The sequence below is a fragment of the Aspergillus fumigatus genome, chromosome 1 (genome assembly GCF_000002655.1).
Source record: "Aspergillus fumigatus Af293 chromosome 1, whole genome shotgun sequence".
NCBI lineage: Eukaryota > Fungi > Ascomycota > Eurotiomycetes > Eurotiales > Aspergillaceae > Aspergillus > Aspergillus fumigatus.
This window is the reverse complement of record NC_007194.1, coordinates 4,842,282-4,862,305: the sequence shown is the minus strand read 5'-3', so window position 1 is coordinate 4,862,305 and position 20,024 is coordinate 4,842,282. Positions and strand designations below refer to the sequence as shown.

Below are 20,024 nucleotides of genomic sequence, written 5' to 3'. Positions count from 1 at the left end.
AATACTTTATTAAGGCATACTTATAGATCACTATTCCCCTAACAAACCTGCTGAAGGGGGCAAAGAATAGATATAATCCTAGGTCTTTTACTTAGACAGAGGAGGCCCAGAAGGCGTTCTAGGACCTAAAGGATGCATTCATTAAAACCCTAATCCTTGCTCATTTCAACCCTAAGAAGCTAATCCTTCTTATTACTAATATATTAGGTTTTGTAATTATAGGTATTCTCCTATAGCCTAACAGCAACTTAATAGAGACATATAGCAGCCATAATTAGCGCCTAATTACATTCTACTTAAGAAAGCTTTATAATACTAAATAATAGTATGAGGTACATAACCAGGAGTTACTTACAATTATTAAGTGCTTTAAGCACTAGAGACACTACCTAGAAGGTAGCTGTTACCTAATCAGGGTCTAGACAGACTATATAAACCTAACTTACTTTTTTACTACTAAGACTTTAAATATAAGACAGGCCTAGTGGGCAGAGTTGCTCGCGGCCTATAATTTTATAATTAAATATAAACTAAGACAGCTCAACCCCATAGACATACTATTAAGGTACTAGGATTATAAGCTAACTAGGGATGAAGAAACTAGAGCTAGCCTCTTACCTACACTTCAGAGGAAGCTAACACCAGGCTTATAGTTAAACTAGACCAGCACAAATAACCCCAGTATTTATAGTGTGTTAGTGGGGGCAGGAAGTCTAGAATTCCTATTCCTAAGACTGCTAGTGATGGAGGCTACTAGCCCTGAGGTTACTTAGGACTCATCAATAGCTTGCTTAAAGGACATTATCCAGGAACTACAGCATAGGGACACCTATATATAACTAGTTTCTAAGTGGCTGCAGGGGGTCCCTAATAATACCTAGGTTAGGAACTAGTAAATCAACAGTAAGGGTCTCCTGTAATTTAAAGATGCTATTTATGTGCCTACTAGTACTACAGTTAGGCAAGAGCTTTTGAAAATACACTATAATAACCCCTACACAGGGCATCTAGGGGTAGAGAAAATAGTGGCCTTGCTCTAGTATAAATTCTACTAGGAAGGGATATAACATAATATTAAAGAATACATCTATATATATGCAGCATATTAAAAGACCAAGACTCCCCAGCATCTTACTACAGGGAAGCTTGCTTTACTACCTATACTAAAAGAACCCTAGAGTAATTTATCTATAGATTTTATTACCTCACTACCCCCATTAGCATGAGGTCAAGAAGTATTCAATGCAATTCTGGTAATTATTAATTAATACACAAAAATAGCTAAATACATCCCTATTAGGAAGATAATTACCACAGAGGAACTTGCTAATGTGTTCTTAGAAAAGGTTATCCTATAATATAGTATGCTAAGAAGCCTAGTAACTAACAGGGACACACTATTTACTAGCCACTACTAGACTAATTTCTATAGATCCTTAAGGATTAAGAAATAGATAAGTATAGTATTTTATTCACAAACTAATAGCCAGACAGAACGCCAGAATCAGATACTAGAGGTATACTTAAGGATCTTTATCAACTACTAGTAAGATAACTAGGTTATATAGTTGCAGATGGCAGAGTTTGCATATAACTACACCCCACACACCTTAACAAAAATCACACCCTTTAAGGCTGCCTATGGCTACGTCCTAGTATTACCCCAGCTTACTAATATTACTAATAATTTATCAGTAGTAGTAGTAGAGGAACACCTAAAAGTACTTCAGGATCTGTAAAACTAGCTAGAGAGTCACCTAGTAGCAGCATAGGAGACATAAGCTAGGTATTATAACCAGAAGCACCAGGACATCTCATTTTCCATTAGAGAAAAGGTGCTACTCTTATTAAGAAACTTAAGAATATGGCGTCTACATAAGAAACTTAATAATAAATACGACAGGCTGTTTGAAATTATTACTATTATAGGGAAGTAGGCATACACCCTGCACTTACTAAAATTATATAGACAAATCCACCCTACCTTCTATATATCCCTCCTTAAGAAGTGGAACCCTCAGGGCAACAGTGAGACACCATCAGAATCCCAGCCCCTCAACATTAATAAAGAAGAGGAATAGGAGGTAGAGGATATACTAGCAGAACAGACTTAACAGGGAGAGATATAATATCTAGTCAAGTAGAAAGGATTCCCTAACTATAAGAACTCATGGGAACCAGAAGACAACCTAGTTAATACTATAGATATGCTAAATATATATAAAGAGCAAGCTAGACAGGCTGCAGAGCAGCCCCATTAAAGGAGAGGAAGGAGATAGCCTTTTTCCTATAAGGTTTTTACTATCTACCAGCTCCTACCTATCATCACAACAGCATAAACCTTCCTCTATTTTCCTATAGAGTTTAGAGGTTTAATAGGAATAGGTCTATAACTATAGTCTATATAAAGCTTGTATAAAATAGGGACCTCACTATGCCAGCAGCAGCATCATATTATAAAAAGACAGATATAGGAATAATTACTACTCCTTACCCTTATTACTAGATTTACTAGTAACCCTAGCAAAGTTCTGAAACACCACAGTCTTATCCTCAGGGGCGGGGGTCAGGTGTCCTATAATCATATTTGCAGCGATATAAAGCTTAAATAAGTTATAATTAATTAATTACAGAGTATAAATGACCCTGCCTATGTCATACTTAGGCATAAAGCCTATTATTACCTCTATCTCATTGCACAACACTATAATAGCCCTAGTATTATACTTAGTAATTAGAGTCTCCTAAAATATAGCAACTCAGTGAACAAGCTATAGGGGGACTGGCTTGCATAACTTCTTTAAACACTAGCAGTAATAATACTTATAATTAATATTCACCCAAATATAGGGATAGGCCACCCCCTGCTACCACTCCTACTTAATATAGTGCTAATAATCTATAAAGGGGAGGGGCATAGCGCCATCAGCCTACAGGATAGTAGGAGAGGTAGATAGAGAGGGTGATAGGGAGGCAGAATAAGAGACAGACTCAGACTAGGAATAATTAGCCACTATAGTAGTAGGTATAGATAAAGTAACACAACAGCACTGAACAGCAGGGGAAATAGTAATTTCATTACTAGACTACTTCCTCATCAGCTTAGTAGGCTTAACCTAAGGTAACTAGACTCTGCAAAATAAGTACTTACACTAGAACTATCTAAACAGGGCAAGGGAGAAGCATTAGCCTACTAATACTTCTCCCTATGGGAGCAAGCAGGAGTTTGGGAACACTTAATAGGTATATTAAGCAGTGTAGACACGTCAGACTACTGGCAAAAAAGAAATAGAATATTATTAAAGGGTTAGAATCAACAAGAGAAAGGGGGGGAACTACTAATATTTATACTACTAAGAAAGCAATACTGCCAGACCCTTAATACCTATTAATCTTAATCACTTAACAAGACCTTACTACTATACTCATTAATTATTCGCTCCTGACTTATTGTAAAGGCTAAATATAATAGCATGTTAATAAGATAATACTATAACATCACAATGGCTGGGGGAATCTAACTAATCACTAGCATCACACCAGACAAAGCCTATTAAGGAAGATAATAATTCTATTAAGAACTAACGCAGTGTATTCCAACACCCTTCTAACACCTTTTAAACACTGATATAAAGCCCTTTGTTAACCGTGATTAATAGCAAAGAACTACTAGTATTGATCCTTAACAGCTACTTTAGGATTAGCGTGGTTCAGGACAAACCTCTCTGAAGGGGGGGGATAGTTATTATATACTCAGAACAACATAAGCCCAGTAAGCTGCCAGTGGCAAGCCCCCTCTCACTCAGGTAATTATATACCCAATTCCAAACACACTCAGTAGAAATAGGAGTTCTAAATAGCTTAGGGGAGACTAAGCAGTTCATTCTGATCATTAACATACATATATTTTCACTAATACATCTATACATCCCTGAAACCCAGTATTCCTATCCATAGCCGCAGCCTAGTCGCCGTCGCATCGCTGGCTAGGACCCCCTAGGTCGATTACCTCCGATCGCCTTACATCCTTCTCTTTATATATTTTTTAAGGACCTAAAGTATTTTATAGCCTATACTAAGTACATTTAGCATCTATTAGTGACTAATAAGAATTACCTAACTATCTATATTACTATAGGATATATATTTCAGTCTACCAACTCAGATGGTGATTAATGCTTAATTTAAGTGTCTAAATTATGCTTCTAAAGAGTGACTGGCACTTAGGATAAGTATCTAGATCTTAGCTATTAAGTATTATAGCTATTTGCAATGTGTCATTATCCTTAGATAGCTAAGGATACTTAGTAGGATGGCTTGCTAGTAAAGGCTCCTAGTAAGAAGGCTAATGAGGCTGTTATTTATAAGATGGCTATACTAGCTAGAAAGCTTAGTTTTTAGTCTATACAGATTACTAGACTGCTTAGCTGGTCCCTAGATTACTAGATAGCTTATACTACCCTATTAAAGGCATATAAACTAGAGTGCTATTAGTATGACCTGGAATACCTAGGGCGCCTTATTAACTATATTAGTGCATATTTCTCTAAGGTAGTTACTAGTGAAATGGTACTAGCCCCTAAACTAATTACTAAGCCTATGCTGCTAAGTAGCTCTTAGTATAGGCTTCTTTAATAATAAGTCTACTAATAGGATCTTCTATTCCTCTTCCTTAATTAATTAGATATAAAGGTAGGATAGGGAGGAGAGTAAATCTTATTACTTTTTATGCAGTAGTGTATTTATCTAGCCTTTTTTAGAGTATCCCCTGGTAGGCTTAGCTAGAGCTAGGAATTTATATCTAAGGCTGCTTTACTATTATTTAATATAATAGATAGCTATATTAATAAGCAAGGGCCAGAGGCTGCTAAGCTTAGATAATTATAAAGGAATGCTATTAACTACACAGCTAAGATTAAATAACTCTATAAAAATATAGAAATTATAGTAATAGAGTAATAGTGCCTGGTATAAGAGCTTAAAGTTTAGCAGAAGGCTATATGGATAGGGGCTGTCTAAAGAGAGCATCTTTAAGAGGAAGCTAAATTAATATTAAAAAAGCAGGCTACTACTATTAAATAGCTATAGGCATAACTTAAGGTATAAGCTGCTGCTTATAAATGTCTAAAGGATATTATAGATAGATAGGAATAATAGTAGGAGGATTTATAGCTAGCTGTAACTGCTAGCTAGGAATAAATATAAGAAATAAAAAGATAACTATAGGAAGAAACTATATAGGCTATAGAGTAGTATAATCTATAATAGTAAGCTAAAGTAGGAGTGAGCAAGAGGGATTTAGAAATCAAAAATTTGAAGGATTAACTAGAGGGGGAAAAGACTACTTATATGCTTTCTTAGTAAGAGTAAGCAGCTAAGCTAGACTAACTATATAGAGAACTAGCTAATAAAACCTTGGAAAATAAGTAAATTAAAGTTTAGGCTAAGCAGAGTCTCATAGCATTAAATATTAAACTCTAATAGCTCTAGTTAGAGGCTAAAGGAAGATCTGCTGAGTATATATAAATATAAGAAGCAGATATAATATATATAGAACTATCTGTAGAGATCTAGATATTATATAAGTAGCATACTGTAGAGTATAAGTAACTATAGTAAGCTATTATAGAATATAAAACTAAGAATAAATAACTTTAAGTAGTTATAGAGAAGGCTTCTGACTATATATATAACAAACTAATACTATTATTAGTTCTACTTAATAAGGACCCTAGGCCTGGTAAACCAGTCATAATTATGCTAATGTTGTTTAAAGAGAATTCTTAGAAAAGACTAAGAACTATAAAGCTTTCTATATTAGACCTGGATGACTTATAGTAGTTTTTATATTAATAGAAGAATAAATATATTTAAGGCTACCCCTCCTGAGAATTATAATTTTATAATATAGACTTTAGAAGCATGCCTATAGGTGTGTGCCTAAAAGCAGCAACTAAGAACTATATAGTTCTTATAAGTATAGAGGATCTGTCTAATACTAATAAATAGTATATAGCTATAAGGTAAATACTAGATATTACTTATTAGAATCTAGAGGCAGAAGAGCTACCTCCAGATATAGGACAGAGTAGGGTAATACCTAATAAAAGAAGGGAGGGTCCTTTAATAGTAAGTATTAAAGCTGTAAAGACTAAGGCAGATAGGTTAGAGAAGAAAAAAGCCTGTTAAAAGAAGGTAATTTAAGGACCTGTCTTTTATTATATAATTTAATAATATTAAATAAAACTTGCAGTGCAAAGTTTATATAATAAAGCCTACTATTTTTGTTAATAAATTAGCTATATTATGTAGGTTTTATATGCCTGTGTAATAAATAAATATTAGACCTTAGTATACTTTATTCTTCTGCTTAAACCCTACCTCTAAGGTTTAGAACCTAGTATGCTCTTATAGATTTTTAGAGTTAGTATCTTACTATGGGTGAAGCACTAGGTACTAAGAGCATAATTTCTACTACTGCTTAGGTTAAAGATAAGAATAACTATAGTTTAATAATGCTATAGTTAGGGGCTATATTTGCTATAAACTATAGACTTTCTACTATAAGCTATAATAATATAGCTTACAGTATTATGTAAATAATTATTTAAGAGTCTAAGATACCTTCCCCCCTTTATAGTAGCTTATCTCTATTCTAAGTTTCTTTTGACTATAGGTTTAGTCTTTAATCCCTAGCCTTAAATTATTTATTTTAGGAAAATAATTTCTACTTATCAGATCATAGCTTATAAGAATAGCTTCTAAAGATAATATTATACTATAAGTTGCCCCTGCTAATACAGCTTCTAGAGTTATACCTCCTAGTCCCTATCCTATAGTCTCTATCTTAACTACTTTAGTAACTATGCTACCAGTCGTTGCCTATAGAATCTCTAGTAATGTGACTACCAGGACTACCACCTCTGGCATCCCATAAGGAGTGCCTGTTAGTAATAACTCTGGAGCTGCATAGCCTGGTATACCTCCTAGTGTCTCTGGTGGCATGGCTGCTAGAGTTCCACCTTCTAGTGTTCCTCCTAGTGTCCCTGCCAGTAATAACCCTAGAGCTATACAGCCTGGTGTACCTCCTAGTATCCCTGGTAGCATGGCTATTAGACTAATATTGTCTAGTGTTCTTCCTGTCCCTGCTACTACTCCTCTAGGCACTATACCTTTAAGCATCTCTAGTAGTATAGCTTCTACTGCATTAGTTCTTGGTCCTATAAACTTAGAGACTACTTATATTACTAATAAAATTCCTTTTAACAATAAGGGTTAGTTCCTAAGACTAAATAGGGAACGCAAGCTTAATAACTCTAACTCTAGATTTAATACTAATAAAACTATAGAAGATAAGATTATAAAAGATATTAGTAATAATAACAAGCTAAAACTTGCCTAAAGAAGGGAAAAGAAATTTCTAAAATATATAGCAAAATGTAATGATCCTAAAAATTTAGTGTTAAAGTTAAGAGCCCTTCTCTGAGAGGGTGAATGAATGTCTCTCTAGTAACTTTAAGAAATCTTAATGCTGAGTAGATAGGCGCTTAAATATTAGGCATAAGTGTATTTAGCATAAAAGAGTATATACTTACCCTTTTTTGAAGGTAAGCGCTAATATAAAGCAGATATAATGAAAGCTATTAGTGCTAGAAAAAGCCTTAACTAGGAGTATTAGTATAGCAGTAGATCACTAGCAGAACTATTACTGACATTACACCCATTTCATAAGGAGGCTTATGAGGCAGCAACTTAATATCTGTACATGATAGCTGATGTTAGCACATTGAGATGGGCAAGATCGAGCACCATGTCTTAAGCCACCATAATATAAACAGGGTCGCAGTAGTCTTACCCAAGTCTGGGAAACTATGGAGTTACCTTATAATATACCACCATTAATCTCCAGGAGCAGCAATGAAGTTGCAAATGGATTTGCAACCAGAGGAACTATGTAAGAACACTCATTATCACTGTATGTAGCACTTTTAGTTTGTTCCTCGCGTTCAATACAAACTACTCGCTTGAGTACAAGTCCACTAGTCCGATTCGTCGGTTACAAGAGTATTATTTAGTATAAATACTCAATAGGCTTTGCGTCCATCTTTGCTGTTATTGTTCTTGTGTTTCCTTGGACTGTTCTTGACTCTGGAGGGTCATTGTAACATTGCGTCGTCAGGCTACCTGGTCGGTAGGCCTCAGACCAGTATCCGATACAGTCTAAGGACTATACCGCCCCGTTCCCAAAGTAGTTGGCTAGCAGAGAACAGCAGAGACGGCTCCCAGTGTCTGTAAATCACACCATTCATATGCACCTAATGGGTATTCTATATCCATGTGGGTTGGGTACGGTTAACCCATTGGGTTGTGGGTTGGATTAGTGCCTCCCTAAATCCAATCCAAAGTATGGATTAGGTAGGTTGGATATGGATTTGCGAATTGGGTCAGTTAGTCTAGACACACCTTGCTTTCTCTTCAGCACACACACTAATACCTTCTGCCATCCTTTGACTTTTCACTATAATAACTGGCTCAGCTAGATATTTGGGCTCTATTCACAATACTTACTAAGGAGACTGAGTCCAGTTCTTCGGTCCAGGTTGGTGCGAGTTCTGACTCAAAGCCTTGGTCAGGACTAAACATATCCCCCTCTATCATGCTATAGATACACTGGTATCTTTTATTACATTTACAGCGGAAAGCTTCTTTCCCTACAATGCCAGACAATGCTATGCATGCCTAAACTCCTTTAAGGATGTGGATATGAGAAAGTGGTACATGCCAAGCACGAAGAATTTTCAAAGCACTAATCAATGAACAAGCCCCCAGATGCAATCAGATGTGCACCATTAATCCATCGTGCACGTTCCTCACATAAAAAGGCCACAGCATAGGCAATCTCATCTGGCTGAGCCATCCGTGGCCCAACAGGAGTCTGATCAATGATTGGCTGAAGGATCTTCATCTGCTCCTTGCCGGCAGCAGCGAAACCCTCGGTCATTGTTGGACCAGGACTGACGGCATTGACGGTACAGCCATACTTGGGAGGGAGTTCTTTGGCCCTGTAGATTATGCTTAGTATTTTAACCGGGTACCACATATGGATGGTAACACCACTGACCAGCACTTGGTAAAGGAGTCGACCATCCCCTTTGTCCCTGCGTAGATTGTCTGGTTCGGCGGAGGCCCCCGTGCTGAAATACTTGCGATGTTGACGATCCGACCGGACCCTTTTGTCAAATATTTTAGGCTCGCCTGCGTTAGGAGAAATGTTCCCCGTCCGTTGATGTTCACCAGCGTATCCCAGTCCTCCAGCGTCTGCTCTTCGAAGGGCTTGTTGACTGCCAGTGCAACGGAGTTGACGACAATATCAACCCTACCCCATTGAGAGACGGCAGCGTCAACTAGCTTTTGAGGCGCGTCTGCGCGAGACATGTCTGCCTCTACGGCAATTGCAGGCGAGGGAAGAGAGGCTACCAATGTGTCTGCTTCAGCTCGGAGACTGGGGAAGGGATAGTTGACCACCGTATTGGCCCCGCGAGAGGACAGCTCGCGCACAATAGCAGCTCCAATGCCCGAGGAGGAACCGCTTACTATAGCTACTTTGTCTCGTAGCGACGTCTCCATTGTGCTGGGCAACAGTCTGCTGATCGATCTGAAGAGGAGGCTGGAGAGAGGTAATGAGTTTAATTGATATGTATAATATTTGCAATCTGACTACTCCTTCATAAATATCATGAGGGTTGTTTTAGCACTATGATGAGAGATGCTCACTACCGAGTGTCCTCACCGGGTTACCCTCCACACCCCCGCACAGCACCCCGACATCTCCCCCACCTGTCCGATAACCCATCTTAGTGGCTCGTGGAGAATCTGCCAGATGATTAGAACATCAACCTAGGTTATTCCGCAAACACATAGAACAGTTTGGCCTGTGGAGAGTCTTGAGGCTAAGATTTGACTCGTTGACTCGTTGAAATAGAATTTTTAACATTGTATGTTTCTCTAAGTTAAGATTGAGAAAAGTAAAGGTTGTCCTAAACTAAAATGACACAGGCGGCATAGAACCCTTTACTGATATCCTAGCTTTGGTTATATCTATCAATGCATCTGAACAATAGAAACGCACTATAGCTGGGAAGGCACGGTCTCCCATTCATGAACATTATCCAACCCCCTAGTCCTCGAGACATCCCCCCTGTCTAAATATCCGCAGATTCTGCCAGTTGGATCCCACTTCCTGCGGATATCCATCAGTCGACGGCCGTTGCTCTCGGACCAGTATCTGGTCTGTCGTTCCTGGAAATCCGAATCCCCTAGATACGCCCCAACCGAATGGCGCTGAACTTGTTTCATCACATTCTTTACCCACGCCTGGCACCGTGCGTCGTCTTTCTCATCTTCCCATATCGTATACAGTGCAAAGTAGTGATCCGATTGCATGCTGAGTGCCATATTCGGCAGATCGCGGCGGCTACAAGGGTTCATCCCGTACCACAGGGCAAAAGCCTTGCGATGGGGCAAGGTGGTGAAGGCTTCTTCGAGGACTTTGGGGACGTCCGCGTCGTTGTGCAGGTAGGCATTCTCGGCACAGTAACGGTGGCCTTCTGGATTTGCCTTGCCTTGGTTCACATATTGGTTCTCTAGGCTGTCCTCTCGGCAAAACCATTCCTCGATGGTGCCAGCAGGGCGTGACTGCTGGGCAGGAGTGAGGGCGGCTTCTGCCTCTTCCGGAGTGTGCTTTAGAGTCACAAGGAGCACGAAGAGGCAGATTTCATTGCTGCCCTCGGGATACATACTCACGACAGCGATCTCGGTGTCACGATCGAAATCCGGAGTGATGGCGACTATCCAGCTGAAGGCTTCATAATATTTGCTGATGGGGTAGATGTACCCAGACGACCGAAACCCGCGTTTAGGATACGGGATGAGCTCAAGGTGGAATTGTGTGATCACACCAGGGAAGCCTGCCAAGAGGATGATTCGAGAATCAGCATGAGGAATTGATGATGTAGGTTAAGAGCTTTACCTGGACCGGCACCTCGAGCTGCCCAGTAGAGATCCTCATTTTGATTCTCATTGCAGTGCAGCAGTTCCCCCTCTGCCGTCACCACATCGACAGCCTTGACTCTCTCGCACGCCCAGCCCCAACCCTTCTTAAAGTCAGTTAATCATAATACCTGGGGATTTCGAGTCATACCCGGCAGACCCATCCCATCCCCCCTTGCAGAAGAAAGCCCCCCAGGCCAACGTCTGGACAATGACCCCCGGGAAACATCAACCCATACTCCTTGATCAGCTTTCCATTGATCTCCTTCCCTGTCATACTGGGTGATGTTCGCGCCATGCGCTTTTCTGCATCCACTTCCAAGTGCTTGTAATCGCCCAAATCTATAAGAATGGATTCATCACGCACACTCCACGCAGCCCATGAATGCCCGCCTGAGCGCACAGCGACACGGCATTTCTTCTCCTTTGCCAACTTGACCGCCAGCACGATGTCCTCTAGACAAGTAGCCTTGACTACTGCCAGGGGATATCGTCGTGGGCGACGGTGGTTGAAGACGCGACCCACGCGGGCTTCTTCGTAGACGGCTGGATCAGCCGAGGCGCGCCAAATAATACGCATTGTACTGTGAAGTATAGTGACTTGAAAGAAGATCGCGGTTTGTGTTTGTCTAGACTATATCTGAGGTGTATAGTTGAAAGTGGTTATAAAGGCCATCTCCTAACTGTGTTTCGGGCTCACCCCACTTTAATCCCCGGCCATCGGACTCCCCACAGTAAGTGAAATATCGTGTGGAGCCGAAATGTGGAGGGCAGAATGGGAAACGAACTACGAACCTCCCGAGACCATACTACCACAATCCATGTGTAATCATGCTGTAACTTGGGGGGTTTTCTTCTGGTCCAAAGTCCACCGTAATAGGTGGGACATTCTGATGAAGTCCCCTGGTCGGACCAACACTGATGTCCAGCATCCCAATAACTTGTCAGGCAAACTCAGGATAAATTCAACCAGTCAAGACACTCATTGTGTCTGATACGCTGTGATCAGAGATGGTTGATTTGTTGGGAAAAGTGGCAACGAATTCTGCTAAAGAACCTGCTGAGCCAGTTAACCCCCAGTTTCAGAGAACTATTCAGACATGGCGCACCAAGAATTCTAAGAGGGCTACTGGGCATCCACAGTCCCCAGTGGGTACGTAATGCAGGCAAATCAGCCACGCGGAGACCCACAGACAGGGCTGGATTCGAGAGTCGAGACTGCCACGGAGACCCACAGACAGGGCTGGATTCGAGAGTCGAGACTGCCACGGACTGTGAAGCCAAACACACTATATTATTAGCCAAAACTCTAAAGGACAGCTGACTCTGCAATAAGCCGCGCCTATTCTTTTGCTGTTCATGCAGATACCAAGTACTCATATCTTACATGCCCTGAATAGTAGAATCAAAAAGACTCAGTAAATATCATGATGCGCTCTACATAATCTTGAACAAATAGTCGCATATGATCAAGACGGCCTTGAATTAATGCAGTGCATCTCTGCTTCTATCTCATTTGTTTGTTACGCAACAATTTGTCTTGGAAAAGTGTTTAAAGCTGCTACATCTTTGGATATAAGCATTTCCACGCAGTGATCTGTGATAGCAGCTCCATACAGGATAGAAGTCGCCGCCCAGAATTAATGTCCCATAACCAATTTCCCCATTCGCGTCAGATCAATCAAGGACTACTCTCCCACCTCACGATCATCCTTCCAGAATACAAACTGAACCAACGACCACTTCATGGAGGCATGTCGGATAGACTTGCCCCAGAAAAACAGTGGGATGAAGAAAAGTAGGCAGCCGCCTGAAATACCCGCCATAGCGCCATAGGCAGCAATATAGCCGGACTGGTCGATCCACGGATTGGTATAGAAGGAAAGTAAGAATCCAAAGCAAGCTGCGGGTGTTAGCAGGTAGATAACCGCCATCGAGGTAAAGAAAACTCACACTTGAAAGCAAGCTGGGTGACCGTCACTTCAGCGGCCACTGGACGGAAGGAGTCAATGCAGTAGACAAAGGAGACATTCGTGCCCTGGGTGATGGCGAAAGACACTACATAATGATGGGTCAGGTAGATGGTTTAAACGAGAATGACAGGACAAACATACACAAGCCCAAGCCAAAGGTAGGTACCATCCAGTGCCAGCCATTGGCGATACCACATCCATATAGCACCAAAGAAAGTGGCGCAGCGATCACGCTGGGGATAATCGCAGGCAATCGCATCTCGGGCTCACGGATTCCTCCATTGCGCCTTGTAAAGTAATCCGCCACCCAGTCGGAAAACGGACCACCTGCGAACGTACCCAGGAAACAACCTAACATGCCAGCGATGAAACATAAACCGGACTGCCACGCCTCAAAGCCGTAGGTTGTACTGAACGCCGAGGCGAAATTAGATACAACCGCCACCAGGAACCCGATAGTCACCGACATGACGATGGTGGCCCAGAAGATGGGCGGGATGAGGATCAGCCCAAAGGGACGCACGAACATCCGCCAGAAAGACTCGTCGGTATATGTCTCGCCGGACCAGAAGCGCAGACTACGCCAGTAGCTCACCTTGGGAGGAATAGGAGGTACTGATGCAGATTCCAGGTTGTTGCTGTCCGAGAGCTTTTGGATCTCGACGGCGCGTTCCACCAAGGGATTCCCAACACGCCGGTAGGCAGTCTCTGGGAAAAAGAGGACGACCACAACGGTCAGGGCTCCGACTAGAGCGCATCCCACCCAGTAGATGGTCCGCCAGTCGTGTTTGATCGTGACTAGTCCCGAGATGATGATACCGAAGGCAACTCCGGCACTCAAGGCAGCGTTATATATCCTAGTCATACAGGCCGTCAGCTTCTCTGAGCGCCGACTCCAGCGCAGGGTAAGAACACTCACGCCATGCCATAACCTCGCTGGTGAAGATAGAACACATCGGCAATGGTAACAGGCGCCAGGCACTCGCCGGCACCTGCTCCGATCCCTAGGATGGTCCGGGTCGTGAGCTCGCCTGCATACGTCTTTGATAGACCGGCTCCAAGTATCATAAAAAAGTAGAGAATGAAAGCAGAGATGTAGACTGGCCGCCGGCCGAATTTGTTAAGTAGCGGCACCCAGAAGAGACACGAGACACCCTGCATCAGAGCGCTGTTGTTGAAAAAGTACGCGGCTCGACTGATCCAGTCACTCATCGTTGTGTTTCCCCCTTCTTTGAAGTCCGTCGCAATTGCAACCATTGCGACCGTGGGACCGGCAGCCATGAAATTACACATGACCATGGCTAGAGAGACGAGAATGGCGATATAGATCTTGTAGCCAGTCGACCAGCGAAGGGGATCATTCGGGTCCAGTGAGGGAGCTGGAATCAGGATGACCTCGTTGGTGTGCTCATGCCGCAGACGGACATGGCCGAGGTTGTGTAGATGAAAGAGGTCGCGAGACTGACTGTCCTCGACATGCTCGATTGTCTCTGTCGTTTTCAGAATAGTGTCTGCCATGGTAAAATGTAATGTGACCAAGGAGGAGGACAGCTGACGAGAGAATAACCTGGAGGTTGGAAGGGCATTAATACCAGCCCAGAAATATTTGGAGAAAGGAAGTAACCAATGAAGCGACGTGCACCTCCTGAGCTGTTTTCACCCAGCTGGCGATAGTTCTCGGCCCCTCGCAGCGGAGAGGAGAACGTAAGCAAACTGTGTTGGCTTGCAGTGACTTTTTTTTGCGCGAACAAAATTTAGTCTGGACAAAACGTCGGGGAGGGGGACAATCCGGGGGCGGGGGGTCCGGGGAAGTGGGGGAGGCGCCGGAATACTGCTGGGACGAATCAGATTTGTTTTCCATGAACTGAAAGAGGTGATCCAAGTGATCCAACCCAAGCTAGGACGGACTACTTATGGAGAGTCCATTAGTTTTAGCACTGGTGGAAAATGCGGAGTAGTTCCAGGGAGGATATACAGCCAGCCAGTAATATGCGGTAATGCATGAGATAGGAAAAGTAGGCGATGGAGGATGTCCTCTTTCCTGACCGAATATTATAGGAATTATTAAGGGGAAACGAGAATAGAAGAGTGCGAGAAGGTTGATTTGCTTCTAAGCTAGTCACAAATAGTACCCTCGGTGGTTGTATATTGAGATCATAAACACACTTGACATATTCTTCCTGTCAGCTGCAAAGGCAGTAGTAAAAGAACGCGGCATAAGTATCTATTCAATTGGCCTCATTCCTGAAACATCGGGCACCCCCTCTCCCTCAACCACCCTGGCGCTTGCGATCTCATATACCGGCAGCTCTGCAAGTCGCGAGATGACATGATGTAGCGTAGGCAGTTGCTCCCAGTCCAGCGGGTCGATTTGGAAACTGGCCTTGGAGGAGGTCCACACCTTGCGAGGATTGGGGATGGGCACAGCCTCTGAGAAGGGATCAAAGGCCGCGTACTCCTCAGCCGCCTTGTTCTTGTTCAATCGACCGGTCTGAGGTAGATATTTGTGTACCAGGATCCCTTCATCAGCTTCTCCACTGAATCCTCCGGGGGCTGACGCTGGGTCAACTTCGACCAGGTCTTCCAGTAGGAAATGGCCCCAGAGAGCGCCTTGCCATCCTGTACGAATTCGATATGATTTTGCCCGGCGATAGATGTCCACAGAAGTATATAACTTGGGAGCGCCCAGCTCTTCTCTTCCCGACACGATAGGGTCGGTCAGCGATTCAAAGAGGATGGGCAGGTAGGAGCCTCGAATGACGGTGCCGTCCTTCTTGACGTACTCGACACCATGGACATACAAACCGATATGATGATATCCTGAGCCACCCAACCACTCCATCTTGTTCAGGGTGGTCTGCGAGAAGGAGGCATATGCCACGGTATCAGGAGCGCTGAATCGCCAGCCACGGCGGCCCGGGGGGAAGAGGTTCTGTAGTACGGTACGTGAGGTCTTGAACTTGATCGAGGCAGTAGTGAAGGTGGATTTGGTGCCATCCCGGGGGATGCCCAAATGGTTCTGGCGCGGACCGGGCATAGGACCAAAGGCGATGGGCATGCGCCAGTAGGGATTCGGGATGCGTTTCCACGTCCACTCGCGGAGTCTCTGCGTCGAATTATCCCACTCGTCATGGCCAAAATTGTAGTTGGTGAAGCCATACACTAACGCAGTTAGAGTGCGAATTTCGAGGAATGAAAGTGGAACGCTTACTGTCAGCGGTTTCCTGTCCATCGACACGATCACGGCCGGCCAACCGAGAGTATTGTTGGATGCGGCTCGCGCGTTCATGGCGAATCTCATCATACAACTGAAGACGCTCTGGTATTTCCTCGACCGTCGTCCCAAAAGGCAGCACGACAGCCAGGGAAGCAGCGTCCTCTATTGCAACCCCCGCTCCCTGCCCTTGATGTGGGAGAAAGGGATGGGCGGCATCGCCCAGCAAAGCCAAACGCCCCTCATACCAACAGGGTATCTCCTCCATATCTAGCAACTTCCAAACCCGAACGCTCTGTGGATCCGCCATGCTCAGCAGCTTTAGCACTGCAGGGTCAAACGAAGAGAAGATCTGGAGCATTTTCTGTAGGTTGCCTGACTGGCCCCAGCTCTCGTCTGCCTCTTCTGCCGACTCCTCTTCGGGGTGAATCAACACGAAATTCAACACAGTGTTGTTCGACGTCGGATAGAGTACAATCCGCCGATCGGTTCCGTACCAGATGGATAGCTGTCCCGGACGCTCGACTAGAGCGGCCGTCTCGGGATCACCCAGTGCTGCGTCCTTGGAGACAAGGAAGCGAAAGGCGCTTTTGCCGCAGCAGGAAGCCTTGACATTGCCGCCTGGAATTGCGCTGCGAGTGACGGAGTGGACTCCGTCGGCTCCAACCACCAAATCGCCCTGGAACTGGGTCCCGTCTTCAAGTGTGATTGTGGCTGATGCTGGGTCGACGTGCACCACCCGACTAGCGGTTCGGAATGGGATGGCCTCGCGGCCCGCATCAGTGCTCGTGGCTGCCCTTTTGAGCTGGTTATGCAAATCAATGCGATGCGCTAGCAGCCATTGCTGGACGCTGTTAAATTGATGCCTCCAAGACTACTTGGCGGTGGTACTCACATGCTGCCACCTCTTGTTTTGCTCGGTAAGATCGATATCTCGTTCAATTTGGCCCAGAGAGTTATATTCAGCAAGCTAGCTAAAGTGTTAGACATAGTATGCGAGTCGATTAATAGCATGACACGCACCCTCTCCATCAAGTTCGCACCGAACTGCTGCGCATCGATACCCAATCGCTTCAGGATTCCATTGGCATTCGGAGCAAGATGAAGTGCGGCGCCTGTTTCGACGGCTAGTCGAGATTGCTCGAAGATCTGCAATGGTCAAGCGTCGTTTACAGACATCGGCGGATCGGATAACATACCTGGACATCATGGCCTTGCCTACGAAGGGCAATTGCAGCAGTCAACCCACCGATTCCACCTCCTACCACTAAGACCTTCAGAGGAGATGGACTGGTGGCTTGGTTAGCGACTGTTCCGTTAATAGTTGCCATTGTGTGAGATATTGGCTGTACGTATCAGGAACACAAAAGGTGATAGGCAGCGCACCGCAATGATCACTGCAATTGAGGACCTTTTGTACTAGTAACGATCATTTTACTCGAATCAAAAAGTAAACAAAATAGCAATACTAGGTGGGGGAAGTCTTTCGGCTCCTCTCGCGCCTCTTGTCGGTAAACAGATACTTCGGGACCACCGGGTGAGGAGGTGGGGAGGTGACGTCCATCCAATTTCAGGACATATGCATTATCACATTTTTTGAAGTCCAGAGAGAATGGGGGCATCTGTTTTTTTTGCACAATCAATCAACTAACTGGTTGGAATCCTTTGGGAGGCATGATAGTATAAGGTATCTGAGACTGTGAACAAGCTGCTGCTGTAAATGAGTGAATTATATATGACTGTATCACAACTATTTAAAGATAGGTTGCAAGATACCTCTCAAACACTAGTCTTGTAATATGTCTACCAAGCACAGTGACTTGCAGAGTCAATCCTATATATAAAGTTGAGATTATCATAGCGCCGGCAGGTTGACAGATTGTGGTGAACATATTGTCAGAAGATGGTATCCCTATAGAATCATGGCATCCGCACTCCTGCTGCTGTTCCCTATAATGAGCACATACAACCTTATTTATAATGTGAAGTATCAATCATGAACCTGTGCAGAAGCCTGGACTACATAGGATCACGTACACAGCAGCTCCACCAAGAATTGACTTGGAAAATGAAATAAACATAATTCAATCTATACATAGATCACTCCATTATACTCTAGATATCTCTCTGAATCCATTCAAACTGATCACCGAGATAGTTGTAAGCCCGAAGATCGCCAGACCGTGCATGACCCTCGAAGTTCTCAGCGCGTGCTGCTCTTCCGCACAGCCGTCCCAATTCGCCGCTTGCTTGACGGCTGGTGACTTCTTGATATGTCACGGTGCGAAGATATTTTCCAACCCACAGACCTCCCGTAAATCTCGCAGCTTTCTTGGTGGGAAGGACGTGGTTGGTGCCAATGACCTTACTTGGTTAGCTTGGAATATCTCCTACTCTAATCAGGGGCATACCTTATCGCCGTAGGAGACACAAGTCTTTTCTCCAAGGAATAGAGCACCGTAGGCATTCATGTTCCTGAGGGCTTGTCGCGGCTCTTTGGTGAGGATCTGGACATGCTCGCTGGCATATTCATCGGCCAGTTTCCAAGCTTCGTCAATCGAGTCCACGACGATCACCTCGCCGAACCGTTCCCACGAGGTTCCCGCTAGTTCAGCGGTGGACAGGTTCTTCAAGAGCTCGGTAATAATCCGCATCGATTCTCGACCAACGGCCTCAGACGTGGTGATGATCACCGCGGGCGAATCAGGCCCATGCTCGGCCTGCGAGAGAATGTCCGTTGCCACCGTAAAGGGATTGGCAGTTTCATCAGCCACAATAAGAATCTCCGTTGGCCCGGCAAAGAGATCTATCCCAATTTCGCCAAATAACTGCCTCTTCGCCTCGGCGACAAAGGCATTGCCAGGCCCCGCGATGAAATCCACCTTGTCCATGGTCTCAGTGCCCAGCGCCATGGCTGCAATGGCTTGGACTCCTCCAAGCACGTAGATCTCGTCGGCACCAGCGAGATGCATGGCTGCAATTGTTGCATGAGGAATCTTGCCTGCGATAGGAGGAGTACAGCCAATGACCTTGGGGACGCCAGCTTCTTTGGCTGTGAGAATGGTCATATGGGCGGAGGCAAGGAGGGGGTATCGTCCGCCTGGGATGTAGCTGTTATTGTCAGTCTAGATTGCACAGTTTCTTCTGGTCTTTTCGGAATTGCCTACGCTCCGACTGTCTGGATAGGCAGATTTTTCTGTCCAAGATACACGCCCTTCGTTTGTCAATAACAGCTTAAAAGGCGCCGAGGGTCAGACTTACTGGATGAATTTCATACTCGAAATCTTTGATCGAGTCACGTTGCGCTTTTGCAAAGGCCCGCACATTCCTCTGGACCTGTTCAATATCCTCGATTGTCTGTGGAGGGCAGGCTGCAATGGATGCCTCAATCTCTTCCCGGGAGAGCCTGAACGAGGCAGGCGACCATTTGTCAAACCTCTCCGAGTACTTGCGAACTGCCGTATCTCCATTGGCGCGAATGTCGTCGATCACACCCTTGACAATGGCGCCAACGTCGACTTGGGGCGCTGTCGAGTTGGACGCGGTATCTGCGCGACTCTTGAGGTGACGTCTTGCCATTGCGCCGCTGGGTGAGTCCTGTTTATGGTAGAGAAAAGATTGCACTTAGAATTTGCGCATTTCATTGATCCAGCTGGCCATGTTATAGTACATATACCTCTAGATGAGCACTGCCATTAGCTCCCTTCGGCTCCACCCCAGCCCGCATCGGTCACAAGTCCGAGAGTCCGGCCTTCACTGCGAACCTGGAGAACTAACAGAGCTCTCGG

At 44.3% G+C, this 20,024-nt stretch overlaps 5 protein-coding genes across 5 annotated transcripts; all 5 read right to left on the bottom strand.

Annotated features, from left to right (window-relative positions):
* Positions 1 to 8,756: 8,756 nt before the first annotated feature.
* On the bottom strand, positions 8,757 to 9,746 carry AFUA_1G17700 (SDR family NAD(P)-dependent oxidoreductase). Its single transcript, XM_748043.3, has 2 exons — positions 9,122 to 9,746; positions 8,757 to 9,062 (listed from the first exon to the last, which is right to left on the bottom strand). Exons 1-2 carry the CDS (start codon positions 9,625 to 9,627, stop codon positions 8,807 to 8,809), a joined length of 762 nt encoding a protein of 253 aa, XP_753136.2. The 5' UTR covers positions 9,628 to 9,746; the 3' UTR covers positions 8,757 to 8,806.
* Positions 9,747 to 10,128: 382 nt separating this feature from the next.
* On the bottom strand, positions 10,129 to 11,742 carry AFUA_1G17690 (FAD-binding oxidoreductase; the record flags this gene model as incomplete). Its single annotated transcript, XM_077804022.1, has 3 exons — positions 11,201 to 11,742; positions 11,030 to 11,153; positions 10,129 to 10,967 (listed from the first exon to the last, which is right to left on the bottom strand). The coding sequence occupies exons 1-3, from the start codon at positions 11,627 to 11,629 to the stop codon at positions 10,129 to 10,131; spliced, it is 1,392 nt and encodes a 463-aa protein (XP_077660189.1). The 5' UTR covers positions 11,630 to 11,742.
* Positions 11,743 to 12,421: 679 nt separating this feature from the next.
* Positions 12,422 to 14,766, bottom strand: AFUA_1G17680 (putative MFS transporter). The gene is made up of 4 exons (XM_748041.2): positions 13,942 to 14,766; positions 13,164 to 13,879; positions 13,003 to 13,107; positions 12,422 to 12,952 (listed from the first exon to the last, which is right to left on the bottom strand). Exons 1-4 carry the CDS (start codon positions 14,538 to 14,540, stop codon positions 12,738 to 12,740), a joined length of 1,635 nt encoding a protein of 544 aa, XP_753134.1. The 5' UTR covers positions 14,541 to 14,766; the 3' UTR covers positions 12,422 to 12,737.
* Positions 14,767 to 15,246: 480 nt separating this feature from the next.
* On the bottom strand, positions 15,247 to 17,567 carry AFUA_1G17670 (putative salicylate hydroxylase; the record flags this gene model as incomplete). The annotated part of the gene is made up of 4 exons (XM_748040.1): positions 15,247 to 16,184; positions 16,234 to 17,033; positions 17,132 to 17,385; positions 17,436 to 17,567. 4 exons carry the CDS (start codon positions 17,565 to 17,567, stop codon positions 15,247 to 15,249), a joined length of 2,124 nt encoding a protein of 707 aa, XP_753133.1.
* Positions 17,568 to 18,311: 744 nt separating this feature from the next.
* Positions 18,312 to 19,994, bottom strand: AFUA_1G17660 (histidinol dehydrogenase family protein). The gene is made up of 4 exons (XM_748039.2): positions 19,498 to 19,994; positions 19,404 to 19,450; positions 18,648 to 19,347; positions 18,312 to 18,600 (listed from the first exon to the last, which is right to left on the bottom strand). The coding sequence occupies exons 1-4, from the start codon at positions 19,813 to 19,815 to the stop codon at positions 18,352 to 18,354; spliced, it is 1,314 nt and encodes a 437-aa protein (XP_753132.1). The 5' UTR covers positions 19,816 to 19,994; the 3' UTR covers positions 18,312 to 18,351.
* Positions 19,995 to 20,024: the final 30 nt, after the last annotated feature.